Source organism: Aythya ferina (assembly GCF_964211825.1).
Source record: "Aythya ferina genome assembly, chromosome: 4".
In the NCBI taxonomy this organism is placed as follows: Eukaryota; Metazoa; Chordata; class Aves; order Anseriformes; family Anatidae; genus Aythya; species Aythya ferina.
Genome location: NC_140300.1, coordinates 12,651,587 through 12,665,512, shown reverse-complemented (window position 1 = coordinate 12,665,512; position 13,926 = coordinate 12,651,587). Strand labels below are relative to the sequence as shown.

Below are 13,926 nucleotides of genomic sequence, written 5' to 3'. Positions count from 1 at the left end.
TGTGAGTACAGAGTAGAGAAAAGTAACTGTACTGGTAAAAGTGGAAGAAAAAGAAAATGAAAAAGCACACCACTCAGCATCTAGGCAAAGCAGTGAAAACAGATAATAGTACCCAGGTTAAAAAGCATGCTCTCCCAATAAAATAAAATAATTAACGAGGAATCAATTTTGTCATATGAAAAGGCAGTTTAGACTATATAGCTATTTAAAATGGAATAGATTTTTTTTTTTTTTTTATAAATTATTATGTTCTCAATTAATCCAGTTTTACTCTAGTATGGTTCAATTAACTTTGCTAGTCTAGATTCAGCCAAGATTTTGGACAAGAAAATTTCAAAAATTAGTTTTGATAATCATCAATATATTGCAACTAAATTTAGTTCTTTCGTCATAAAGCAAAGCCCTCAAATCTCAACAGGAAAAACTAAGTATGTCAAAGAAACTATGAAGATGTCAGTGCTCCACTCAATTTATTGTATTGAAATTCTACCCTCACCATAAATAATAGCATTGCTTTACAGTCAGATACACAGGTTGCATGAGGGCAAAATTCCACCTGATTAGAATGAGAAATCCTTTCTACTGCCGCTGGGAATAGAGCATTATAACAGGACATGTATAGAACTTCTTATTGTTAAAACTCACTTTCCGTTGCAGTCAATGGGAGTTTTACCATTAATCTCATTACAAGCAATTAAGAAGAAATGCAGGCTAATAAAATTCATTCTTAAATTACTGTCATATCCATTCTTTTATGAGTTACTATCATTCTCCTAGGACAATTTCACCTACTTAAGAGATTACCCTTGAGAAAGGGGATGGCAGATTACTCATCTCCAGTACATGAAAGCTTTTTAACTCTTAGCTAGCATAAGCATGTCACAAAACTAATGTCAATTTTGTCTATTTCAAAGATTAATATAGTAATTTGAGTGCGTGGATTATGCATGTTTTACACAACATTATTACACAGTGCCACAGGCAAGCTACCAGTCTATTTGGTTACAATGGCCCCAAAATAAAATTATAAAGCTTTCTTACTCTGGAACAAAAGGGATTCCATCCATGTCTATGGTGACAAAGTGAATATCCACAGAAATGTCTCTTACCTTTAGATATAATTGATTGTGGCCAAGCAGGACTAATTTGTAAATTATTTATAACAGTGACTTTCCGGAATTAATTCATTTACCATAAAGATGCCCTCCCAGTCACCATCTGTGTTGTTACTAATTAATTTACCAGTTCATTTCTTTCATCCGCTAAGAGAGTATTTCTGTCTTCCAGCTTCCTTATTACAGCATTCAGTTCAGCAATTTTCAGCTGAAATCTCCGCACATCTCGTTCATCCAAATGCTGCTCCTTTATGTCAAAAACATACAGACATATAAAATTACCTTTTAAAATATACTTTACTATCCATAAATGTAATATCATGGTTTAGCAAGTATACTGTGTAAATCTAAAATCAACTATTACATCAATGTCTGGAAAGCATATTTTAATTAAAAGAAAAACTAAACAATAACATACTGTGGAAGTGCTATGTGATATCTTACATTTAAAAGGGTCTACTTGCCAAATGTATGTAAAGATTTCAAAGGTTGTTTTTTTTAATTAAAAAAAAGTGGATATAAATAATATTTCATATATTACTGGTAACTTCTCACAAGATTTCTTATTATCAGCTAGAATAAATCCAATGCATAGCACATGGATTAAAATCACATGCAGCTTTTGAAAACTATAGTTTCTATTTTATAATTCTAAAATTATGAAATAAACAAACAACTCTATGAAAATAATGGGATTCTAGATAAAGAAAGTTTCTTTTCAGTCACAGAAAACTAGTTAGTTCATAGATGAAGCTCACTTTTAGCTCACAAGCTAAAAGCTCTGTATCCACCTGTTTTTCAACATTTTTTGAAATTGAACAGGTCTAAGAAATTTCTAACCATCAGCAAAACACCACAATGCAGTGCAAGGCTGATTATCATGAATTAGTCCTTCTAGTAGTCCTTAAAAGTAGCCACAAAAACAATGTGAATACACAGGCAGTAATTGTCCCATGCTTCCCTTTTGAAGGGAATACAATTTTCTTACCGGGCTTCCCATCAGCTCAGTGATATCCCCCACTCCTGCAGGAAGCTCTCTCTTAGGGCTACTGTGGTATCGTTCTGCCTCCTTTACTTGGACAAGCTGTTCGTCCAAAGCTTCTTTCTGAAGGAGGAGTTTCTGTGTATGGCCTGCCTGGACACCAAGGTCTTTCTCCAGAGCCAGAATCACTCTGTCTTTGCCTTTTATTTCATCCATCTGGAAAGAAAAAAAAGCAAGAAGGAAGTTTCTATAATCCCCAAGTGTTTACTGCATTTACCACAAAATTGCAAAAACAAAGTTCTGTTTCTCTCAGATTTATACCAGCAGCCAAACTTGGGTTGCTAAAAGGAAGATATCTCTTCTCTGAAGTCTTTTTCCCTTCCCTTAAAAGAGTTTCAGCCTTCACTTGATCATGAGTTTGCTGAGTGCAGTCTCAAATCAAGTAACGAACAAAAATAGATGCAAACACACACTGAAACAGAAAAAAAAGCCACTGAAATTGTCTCTATTTTATCTGACTATACACACTATACACTTCTATTAGCTGAAGAGAAATCTCCCTTCACTATGTCCCAGAGAAGACACACAAGGCTAGTATGAGGTAAGACAAGAAGACCCCTTAAAACTCACCTAAGCTATATTTTGAAGTTTGAGCAATAAACATTTGCTGACTTCCCTCTTTATTAGTGAAAAATCACACAAGGTGAATCTCTTCACAGTTGTTTTAAAATTAGTAGCATACACACACACACATTTCAACATCAATTCTTAAGCATACCTAAGCATTTTGTGTGCCTTTGCCCTAAGATTCAAAGGAGGCCTAGTCTTTGTATAGAAGGAAAAAAGCAAATGCATGCTGAGCATTAGAATAAATGGTAGGGAGAACTACTTTTTAAACACCATCTATGGTTACTGAACTGTGTTGTTCATACATCTCGATTCCAAATAAAGCATGCTGCTAGCAGGGATCTATTGCAGCTCTCATAGGATTTGTCCCTCCCAGCATCAGTGTTAAATTCAGTTTGGTACTATTCCAAATGCTAGAAGTGCGAATCTGCAGCAGTTACTATAGAAACACAACTCTTAACAAGAATATTAACCATTAATGATATATTTATTAGAACCATGTTGTACCTCCTTCAGTTTACTAAATCATTTTATTGGCCAACAAACTCATGGAATTTTGGAAGTCAGAGTATTATATTTGTATGCAAAAAAATAAAAATAAAACCACGAACTTGTTAAATCATACATGTATTGTTTATTATAGTCCTACACCCATAGAAGTCCTTCAGTCAAGTTCTAACCCACTCTCCCACACCCTGGGAAAAAAAAAAAAAAAAAAAGAGGGACTGTGCAGAGAACAGCAATGACAAAAATTAAGCAGCTGCCTCATTCACTGAATGCTATCTGTCATGCACACTGATCTATTCAGGATCTCTTCAGAGGAAAAAATGTCATGTAACTAAATACTGTGGACAAAGTTTGGCTCTCAATAACACAGGTGTTCATACTGAAATAAGTGGAACTGCATCTATGTAACTGAGATAGAAACTTGGCCATGTGAGGCACACACTTAACAAGGAAGAACTAATGTTATGTAGGCAGCCTTGATTTTAATTACCCAATTAGTCACACATTTTGTACTCTTCATACTCTCACAACTTAAATGTTAAATGGAACAATATAGGTGTTTAAGTTGGAAATAGAAAGAAAGCAACAATTTTGGTGTAGACTGATAGATGCTGAAGTGCAGCAGAATAAACCTTCTGAAACGTGTCATCAATGAAATGGTGCTCAGGTCACCCTTCACAGACACTTCCATGGATGAAGGGACACAAGCTCACACAGGCCATGAAAGAGCATGGTCTAGGGTGGGGTTAGGGGAAGGCAGGGAAGAAGGCAGAATTACCCTCTACTCTGCATACTGCTTTTTCTTCTACCATAAATTCTATGTGGTGAAAATTTTTGGAGAAAAAAAAAAAAAAAAGAGTTTCAATCAAATAGAAAAATCATTGAGACATTGATAAGAATTGAAAATAGTAACACAATAGCCATTACTACATACTTTTTTTTTTTTTTTTTTAATTTGGACTTATATCTTAAGTTACACAGTAGAGAATCCTTACACAAGTAAACATGCATATATACACAAATGTACAGAGTACTGTAAGAGTGCTAATTTAATTACAAGCACAAACTAGCAGGATTTTCTAAGCAATTTTACTCAAGTAACTTAAAACGAACTGATAGAGATGAACAGAAGCAGCAATAACACCTATGCCTTGAATTCTGTTTTGGATGCCTGGTTCACAATACATTTTTCCTTTCTTGAAGGGGACAGTTACACATATGATTTCAATGTAAATATATCAACCCAGTCACTACCTCACTTTTCTTAAATTTACCGCAATGCCTGACCCAAAGATTTACTATCTTTCTTCTCACTTGCATACTACAGAGCAAATTTGTTCATCTTCCCCATCTGCTTTCTTAGTAGAGATTCCAAATTAGGAAAAAAAGAAAAGGGAGGAGGCAGGGGGAGATGATTTTTCAGGGATGCAATATCCCTCAGCTCCAAGTGGGTGAGGTGCCAGGTCAAGGGGCAGGCAGGCAAAGCAAAAGATACAAGACTAAACCCAAGTGATATCTCTCCTTTTCCTAGACTGAACATAAACTGATAGTCAGAGACAAAACAACTCTTCAAAGAGGCTTAAGCAATGTGTAGCCTTATTTTAACAGTTGTAAAAGCATTCATGTAGTCACCAAGCCAGTTCAACACCACTGGAGAACTATTCTTTTCCTGAAGAAGCCTTGCCTGGTTTGGTTATACAAAACAAAAAAGGTATTAGGATAAAGCAAAACAGCCGTATACTATCAGACTATGTATTCAGGTTTTTATTTTAGCAACAGAAAGAGTGTTTTCCATTAGGAAAATTAAATCCAAAGTGAATTAATATGCTTTCCCTGTAGGATGCTCTTTCGACCAAATACATGTTGTGGAAGTAACATTGTCATAGCCAAGATGGTCTAGGAAGCCACATTGTCTAAAGAAAAGCAATTTTTTTTATTACACCATGTGATGTAGCAAGGAAAAAAAAAAAAAAAAAAGCCTTCAGGTAGAGAAGCCCTTCAGCAGATTAAGAAGCCTTTTGCTTAAAAGCTTTTTACATCTATATAAGTTTGTTTTTCCCATAAGTATTTTGGTACTTATACATGTGTTTGTGTGTGTATGTGTAATATATATACACAAACACACACAGGTATGCCAAGGTCAGCACTAGGCCGAAGCTGATAAACTGGGATGAATCAGGTCTCACTTGATGATTTATGACATGATTCTGAGCAAGCAGAAGCTTTTCCGCTGCATTCCCTAGCCCCCCGTGGTCCTGGGAATATGGTGCAGGACCTGCCACAGCAGGTACCTAGAGGATGTTTCTGCATCTGTGGCACAATATAGATAAGACAAGCAAGTGAGAGCTTGTCCCACTGCTTTTGTCTTTTCTTCCCTGTACTACTATTCATTTGAGACTGCTCAGTAAGATACAAAGGGTAGAGACCATCTTTTATTCCAGCATATTTAGCGAGGTGAAATCCCAATCCAAGCATTGGCTCACAGGTATTACATTGAATCAAATAGATAATCCCAGAAACTCCTTCCAACTGCCTGTTTTGGTTCCTAACTTTTTCTCGGTTTTAAAAAATTGACCTTTTATTTATTTATTTATTTTTTCTGCAGCTATACAATACAACAGGGTCACACATATTATTTTGCATTCTGCTCCACATGGATTTTAAAACATTTTTATAAAAGTCACATTTTTCTTTATGCAGTTAAGCATGCCACAATTCAGCATAAAAAGTGATTCTGTGATCAGAAGGCAGTGGAGCAGCAAGAGGTTAGAACTTGTTTTCAATTATATGCTTTGAGAAGGGAAGTAGTAGAAATAACTTCAGAAAGAGCATTGAAAAGAAAATAAGGTCAGCTGTAGTAGGATGTTACTACAAAATCACCTTGGAAGTAACTCTGGTGTTGTTGGTTAAAATTACCGCTTTCTGAAGTATCATTTCTTAATTAATGGGTTTTGTACTGTCATATATTAGGTGCGGAACACAGCAATTACCTGCATTATATCCGTGAAGAGCTAGTGTTTATAGCTTGTGCCAAAATTGCATGGTTTCCTAAGAACAGGTATCTAAGCCTCCTAAAAGCTATGAGAAACGAGCAGAAATAAGTGTTGTAATAATATTTATCAGACATGAAAGAAAACCAAGCAGCCATTGGAAAAAGTATCTCTGTGCCAATTATCCTACACTTCAATAGCTGCAATGAAAGAAAGTCTGAGACCTTTGGGGGAACTTTAGCCTCTCACCAAGTTGAAAGAGAAATTCCCAGGGAATTAAAAGCAAGATCTATCAAGGCAGTCACATACTCAGTTTTCAAAGTGGAAAAAGCCAGCTGCTGCATGGCCAAATGTAAGACCCATCCATATCAAAGTTACCTCCTAGCCAACTGCAGAACAGAATTCTACAGTGCTTTTCTCCAGAAGAACTTGAATTGATCTTTATACTAAATGCTTGACATTGAAAATAGGGTTATCTTGACAGGAGGACTGCTAGTTACTTGGAAAAATAGAAAGGAGAGACTACTCAAATAAATAGTTAGAACTAAATAGAATTAACAACTTTTACATTAATAAAAGGCCAGTAAGATCTAATCAATATTCTACACTGAAAGCACACCTGGAGAGAGGAATCAAAACATTTCTAGGCTGTGTGTAGTCTCCGCTACAGCAGACATGGTCACCTATTTATTTAAATGCTTGCTGCTTATCTAGGAACCTCAGAAAAAGAGGAAGAAAAGATGCTAGGCATCCAGTGGAGAAGGAAGGGTTATATGTGCAAGTAGTTGGGACTTATTCTTAAAATTTTCCTAAACCACTAGACAATATTTACCACCAATAACTTTTTTTTTTTTTTTTTTAATTAAGGAATATATTAAAAGTTTTGATAAATTATACAAGATACACTATAAATACAGAAAATTCCGGAACTTTTCGATAGGTTTCCGGTATATTTCTCAAAAGAAAGCACTCTGCAGTACTGTAGGTGACTGCAGCCTCTTAATTGTTCATTGAAAGAACTGAAATAAAAGTAGTCAAATGGTGGAAAAAGTAGAAAAACGCAGTAATCCAAACTTCATGAGCTCTTGTCCAGGTGCCACACCATACATCATTTCTGTGGGTTCTTAATACTGTCTAAAGAGTTATGTACTTTGTAAAAGTACATAAAAGTCTGATTTGTGACCTACCTACAATAATAGAATCCTAAGAAAACACTAAGAATAAACACAAAATGCCGAGCCTGTATTATAAAGCACTTCCATTAGATCTGCTTGATTCAGGAAAAATACAAGGCTCAGGTGGAATGTTGCCCTGTTAGCTCTTGAGAGGAGAAGCATAAATCTTCAGAGGTCTGAAAGCAAAGTTTTATTTGCAGTCCTAAAATGCTGAAGGTGGTAGAAGGGTCTTTGCAGGAGATTAGTTCAGCCTTGGAACGTAACTGAAACAGGCTTCTCAAACAGATGGCAAAATCCTGAGCAGCAGCATACAATTTGATATCAGCAGCTGCGTGCAAAATACATACACATTTAAGTGGGTGATAAGAAGCATGTCACAGCAATCTCTACCCAACCATGCATGACTGCACACACTTAGAAAATTCAAAGACTCACTTGGAAGATTCAAAACTCAGCTTCCAGTTTCAAAAATTCACTATCTGGGAGAAACAAAACTCATGCTTATATCCACTGCACAAGTGAAGTGAAAAAAGACATGCCCCATCACTCTTTTCAAGTCTCAGGGCAGCAGAGGAACAAAAAGTCCCCCTGCCAATAGCCAACTACCAGAATTTTGAGATAGAAAAAGACTCTTTATCACACACACTCCAGGGTGTAACCTAGAGATACAAATACCAATGCCTTAAAATGGCAAAATCCTAGTAAAGTGAATGCGAGAGAAAGTGAATGTTACAAGGAAATAGTTACAGCCAATACAAAGGATGTAATTTTGTTTTTTGGTGGAGTGTTAAACTTTTGCTCCTACTGTTTTTCATGTTTTACTGAAAAGAATTGCTGAATCTTGCAAGACAGATTTTTATTTGGACATATAAATTTTACCCCTTAAAAATTGAAGAGAATAATGCTTGTTAACTTCTTCATCAACTACCCAGATGAAGAAATGGAACACCAAATTTTGGGAGCTGCTACAGTAGAGATGTCTGCCATTCAGAGTGACTTTGACGTGATGGAGAAATCTCATGGAGTTCACCCAAAACAGATAGAAACTCCGGACCCTTAAATAGTTTAAGCTCTGCAACAGAAAAACGTGGAAGTCAACTGCAGCTGATGGTTCAGCAGAAGAAGAAGAGGAAAAAGAAAAAAGAAAAAAGAAAAAAAAAAAAAAAAAAAAAAAAAAAGGAAAGGAAAGAAAACAAGAAAAGCCTTTGGTGTTGCTACCACTGCAACTATAAATGGGGACATTGGGGTAAACCAGGCAGATTTTTCTCAAAGATGCATGGCAAATGAAATAGCAAAATGAAAAGCATGGCAATCAGTGGTAACAGAAAGAGGAATTCCAACTAGGTCAAAGAAGAAAGACATTTCACTCCGTAAGTATTGGGGCTGCCATAGAGGATGTGGAATCTTCATCTTCAGAGATTTTCAAATTTGACTGGATGAGGCCCTGAGCAACATGATCCAACTTTTAAGATAGCCCTGCTTCGAACAGGATTTTGGGATAACCTTGAGACAATCCTCAGAATCTATTTTTTTCTATATTTTATGATACTCCAGTTCACTTATGAAATTCTAATGCTAAGAAATACAGTAGGTCATTATAGGCAGACACACACAGTAAGAGCTGTGCAAGGTTAGAAAACACCAACTTACGAAGGACTAGAGTTGAAATCTGGACTTTGGTTTTGTTCTGAACTGGAACAATTCTTGCTTTGAATTCAAATCCAAAAAAACTACTTAATCTATTAAGTTGAATTATATTCTTTCAGGTATGGCATTTTGCCATATTTGGGAAACACTAAACTGCAGAAGAGTTCCACGATGGAAGGAGTTTATAATTCATGCAACAATTGGCTGACGGGTCAGGCTCATAGGGTTAAAGTAAATGAGGTTACATTGGGCTGATGGCCAGTACATTGATTTTGTGAATAAGAAAATTGTGTCTATTTTACATTAAAGTGACAAAAGTCTTTCAATTCATTTAAATCTGAACTGTTTAGGAATGTTCAGGAAGACCGTGTGTGTGAAGACTTTAACTAGGTTGAACAGTATTTATCTGTAAATTGGGTGAAAGATTTGATGTTAAAGAAGTTTCCAATAGAGGAAACTTGTTGCATGTCATTTACATGACAAGCTTACTGGAGGCTCAGGAAAAAAATGAAAAAAAATTTACTTTTCAGCATTTATCAGGTATTTTATTAAATTAACTCATACCACCCCAGACCTCGTCGGGAAACTAGACATACTACTTACAAGGATGTTATTAAAAGTCTGTTGATATAGAGCTATTTAGGAATGTACACACTTGTCAATGTACAGCCTCCATCTGAATACATGTTTTGGAACCGCTTATAGTGATGTTCAGTGGATAAAAATGTGCTAGTATGATTCTGCATATTCTTTTTTTTTTTTTTTTTTAAATCTGATCCAGAAAAACAGACTTTAACACTTTTCCTTCATGCAGATTATTTTTCAGTTTGCTATTACCGATTTTATTCCCATTTACTGTTTTTAATGTTATTTCTATATTTAAGAAATGCCTCAAACTGTATCATAACAGTTTTCGTTCTATACTGTATAGTACTCAGACTCAACTACTTGGAAAATATTGTATGGAAAAAAAAAAAAAAAGGAGAAATAATTGTTATTGCATTCTTATCTTCTTCTTCAAGTTGTCTCTTTACTTTTAAAGCCTCTGTTTCACTTGTGCCTCCACTTTGTTTACTAGTTATTTTTACTTCCAAGTTTTATGTATTTTCTTTTGGGAAGAAGGAAAAAAAAAAAGCCATGTCCACAAGCATTCCTTGACTCAATGAAAACATTTATATAACTATTATATGAAGTCAGTTACAGGAACTGAAAAATTCCAATATAGTTTCATACTATATCAAGAAAAAGAGTAACATATTCTTTGTAAAGTAGCTGTTTTACTTTCCCTTATTAGGAACTAGAATCTTCCCATTCATCTTGTTTGTATTGAGGCTTATTGAGTATTTTTCATGGCTCAGTTCAGAAGTGTGAAGACATATCTCAAAATCGATGAATATTTCTAAAATACTAACATTTGTACAATACAAGCATGGCTGTTAATGCACCCAATGTAATTACATCCATATATTCATAGACAATGGATTTTTCTTTTTTCTTTTCTCAATACTTTTTTTTTATTATTTTTTGACCGCAAGCCAAGAAAAAGCAAGATTTTGCTCAAATTAGTCATGGGTATTAAAACCATCGGTAATAGTATTGATTTTTTATTTTTTTTTTCCCAGCTGCAATATTTATATAGAATAAATCTGCAAAACCTGTGATCTAAAAATATAAAAATAAATCTGTCAAGTCTATCAGGACAATCATACACTAAATCCTGATTTACTTCATCTGAGTTTCAATTATGGTATGTCCAGCTCATTTTGGCCATTAATACCAAACATACTGATTTCTTAATACTGCACATACAAAAAAGCATGTTAATTGAAGCTCTGTTATAGATCTGCACTAATACTGCCTGCCACATTCTTGCCATTTCATTTCACAAGGGTAGGATCTAAAATAATAGAGTACCCCAAATCTGCTACAGACACAGTTGATTTGAAATTGAAGGCAAGCATCCTTTGCACTATTTAAAATGAGGGGGCAGGAGGGAGGGAAATATCCTGATAATCTGACTCAAATCCCACTTACTCTGCCAGCAGAAGATAGCAACACCTAAAAACTCTGCAGTGTTTTTTTTTGTTTCTTTGTTGTTTTTTGTTTGTTTGTTTTTTAGCTTGCCCCAGAGTAAAAGAGTGCCCTATACAGAAACAACTGCCTAAATCATTATGAATTCCTGGAAGAAACACTTTTTTTTTTTTTTTTTTTGGTAATAAAAACCTCACACAATTTAATGAAAAAAAGTGAAATTCATAATCTGAAAGGGGTCAAGCCACTGCAGGGCAACACCAGACTTCTGATATTTTTCTGATATTTTTCCCCACCTTAAGGTGGAGAGGAATATGAACACTTCTAGTGAAAGGCCATGAAAATAATGGCAGAATTCCATCAGAGCTGGGAGTAGATAACAGGAGTTATCTACACATGCTTTAAATATAGTCATCTTTTATGGACATAGTTGTACTGGATAATGGAGGAAGAAATGGATTAGCCCAGTAAGGCTCCAATTACTATTCTGAATGATTTGATAGAATTGTTTTGTGCCAGATGAGAAACCCTGAATGGCCCTCTTCATCACTTTCATATCACAGCAGGCTGAAAGGTTTGACTGTTGAAAGAGAAGTGCAGTTCCTTTACAGTACCACTCAAAGACACACTGTAGGTGTGTTTACTGGGGTAATTCATGATGACAAAATCTGGGATGCATATGTGCCTCACCTCACCATTTCTTGGGTTTTAAGAAAACTAAATTTAATATCAACTATTCTCTAGAAAAACACAGGTGACAATGCAGTAAGCTCCTCTCCTCCTTAATACTTTTTAAAAATTACTTGTGCTTTATAGTCATGATTTTAAGACTCTAGATGTATAATATGGAACGAAACATGAAAGAAACTATGCTCTCAGTAATATCATGTTGTCAGTCTTTGCAGTGGTCATTATCAAGTGTGTTTATCAAGGAAATGACACCCCTGAGAGTTGATCAATATCCGATCTATTTAAAGCACAAATATTAACTGCATTAAAAGCTTTAATTGCCCCAGAAAGAAAATCATCACCCATTCATAGCTTTCCCTCACCATCTTTTTTCCTAAGGAACCAAAGAAATGAGAGGACGTATCTGTATAAGCATAAACTGATAAAATATTTTTTTTTTGCTTCAGAAAAAGGATGTTTTCTTCCATTTAAGATGCAGACTTTACATATGAGAAATATAATATTTTTTATAATTTTACATTTTATTTGCATAACTATTGTACTGTTAGTTTAGCCAGATTAAGTATCAGATCTTGAATATGCACAGAAAGTATCATGGTACCAACACAAATGTCCTTTGATGTTGAACTACTCTGCGTACACTGATGTGTACGACCCATGTTATAGATTCTTTATCTTTTACAAAGCTGCAGAACTTGAAATATTTGGGGCACTTGCTGTCAGGAAATTTTGTCCATTCTTCCATTTTATACAAATGGCATAGTCTGGCCATCTGTGCTGAAGTTCCACAGCTTATGAAACATGACAAAAGCCTGCTGTCCTGCACCCTAATTTTTCTGCCCTTAAAAGGCATAATAAAAACCCTGAAATTTTAAAAAGCCAAAAAGAGTAATAATAGTTAAAATTGAATGAGCTGGACAATGATTCAGAAGGAGAAAATATATTGTCTTGATTCATTGCAACTGGTTCACGCATAAAATTATAAAATCACTATGAAAATTTAGTTTTGCCATCTCATAAAGGTGTTGTTGAACTAAAAAATGATGAATGCCTCACTGTTTTGATCAAAGGGATTTTTGTAAAGAAATACAGCTCAGGCAAGTAGGAAAGGGAAAATCAATTTCTTTGATCTGTTGAAAAAATTCACTCTGGAAAGTTTTGGTTTACTCACATTTGACTTGATGGGACATAAAACTTTTAATTGGGTTGAGACAGCCATGGAACCAAGGCTCATCTATGCTGTACAGAAGAAAGAGTAGTGGAACTAGCAGCCTATTGTACCAACCAACACTGATAAAATATGTCACTGCAGAACAAGTTAGATATTTGTTTGTGGGTAGATAAAGCAATATACTGAACACTGCCATAAACTGCCATAAGCATGTACAACTTAATGAACTTACCAGCCTGCGGATATCTCTCTCACATTCACGCTTTATTCTATTAATCTCATCCTGATGGGACTGATAAGCCATGCGCAGATCAGCAGCTTTCATTTTATCTGCCTGCATAATGTTGTTCAAAGCTTCCTCAAGCTGCTTTTTACCAGATTTCAGCTCCAAGATCTCCTGTTGCAACTTCATTCGTTCACTGTCAAACGCCTTCCGAGCCTCCTCTTTTGCTTCACTTAGCAGTGCTGTCTTCACTTTGTCAGCTGCCCCGTCCCGCAGGACATTGACTGTTGACTGCAAACGCTGAATTTCACCATCTTTGATTTTCACCATTCTCGCTACTTCCTGCTCATGCTGCCGAATCAGTAGCTCTCTGACACTCTGAAGCTCCTTCATTTTCTCTTCATGGAGCTTAGCTTTCAGTTCAGAAACATAGGCAGTGTGTTTGTGCTGCTCCTGCTCCCTTTCTTGCTTAACCTCTTGGATTTTCTCTCTCAATTTACCCACCTGGAACATCAATATAAAATATTGATTAGCAAGTACCTCTACACCTTTAAAAGTCATCAAGGGACCTTTGTCTTAAACCTTAAAAACTTATCCTGAATATTGAAAAGCAAAGACTGCATACCTGAAATTTCTCTCTTCAGTAAACAGCTAGAGAACTAGAGCTTGAAAAAGGCTATGCTTGTTCCTGTGTGTGCAAAGGAATCTGCTGTGCAGATGTGTTACTGGCAACAAGATCTCAAAGTATTAGGGGATAAAATAAAACCA

General features: G+C 35.5%; 1 protein-coding gene across 18 annotated transcripts in view; it reads right to left on the bottom strand.

The window, feature by feature from the left end:
* The window catches only part of JAKMIP1 (janus kinase and microtubule interacting protein 1), a 157,848-nt gene that overhangs the window by 58,680 nt on the left and 85,242 nt on the right, over positions 1-13,926 (bottom strand). For all 18 annotated transcript variants that reach the window (XM_084517960.1, XM_084517952.1, XM_084517944.1 and 15 more), the window contains 3 exons: positions 13,168-13,662; positions 2,104-2,313; positions 1,243-1,362 (listed from right to left, as the gene is read on the bottom strand). In XM_084517960.1, the coding sequence (XP_084374086.1) occupies positions 1,243-1,362; positions 2,104-2,313; positions 13,168-13,662 (825 nt within the window). The remainder of the gene's footprint in view (positions 1-1,242; positions 1,363-2,103; positions 2,314-13,167; positions 13,663-13,926) is intronic.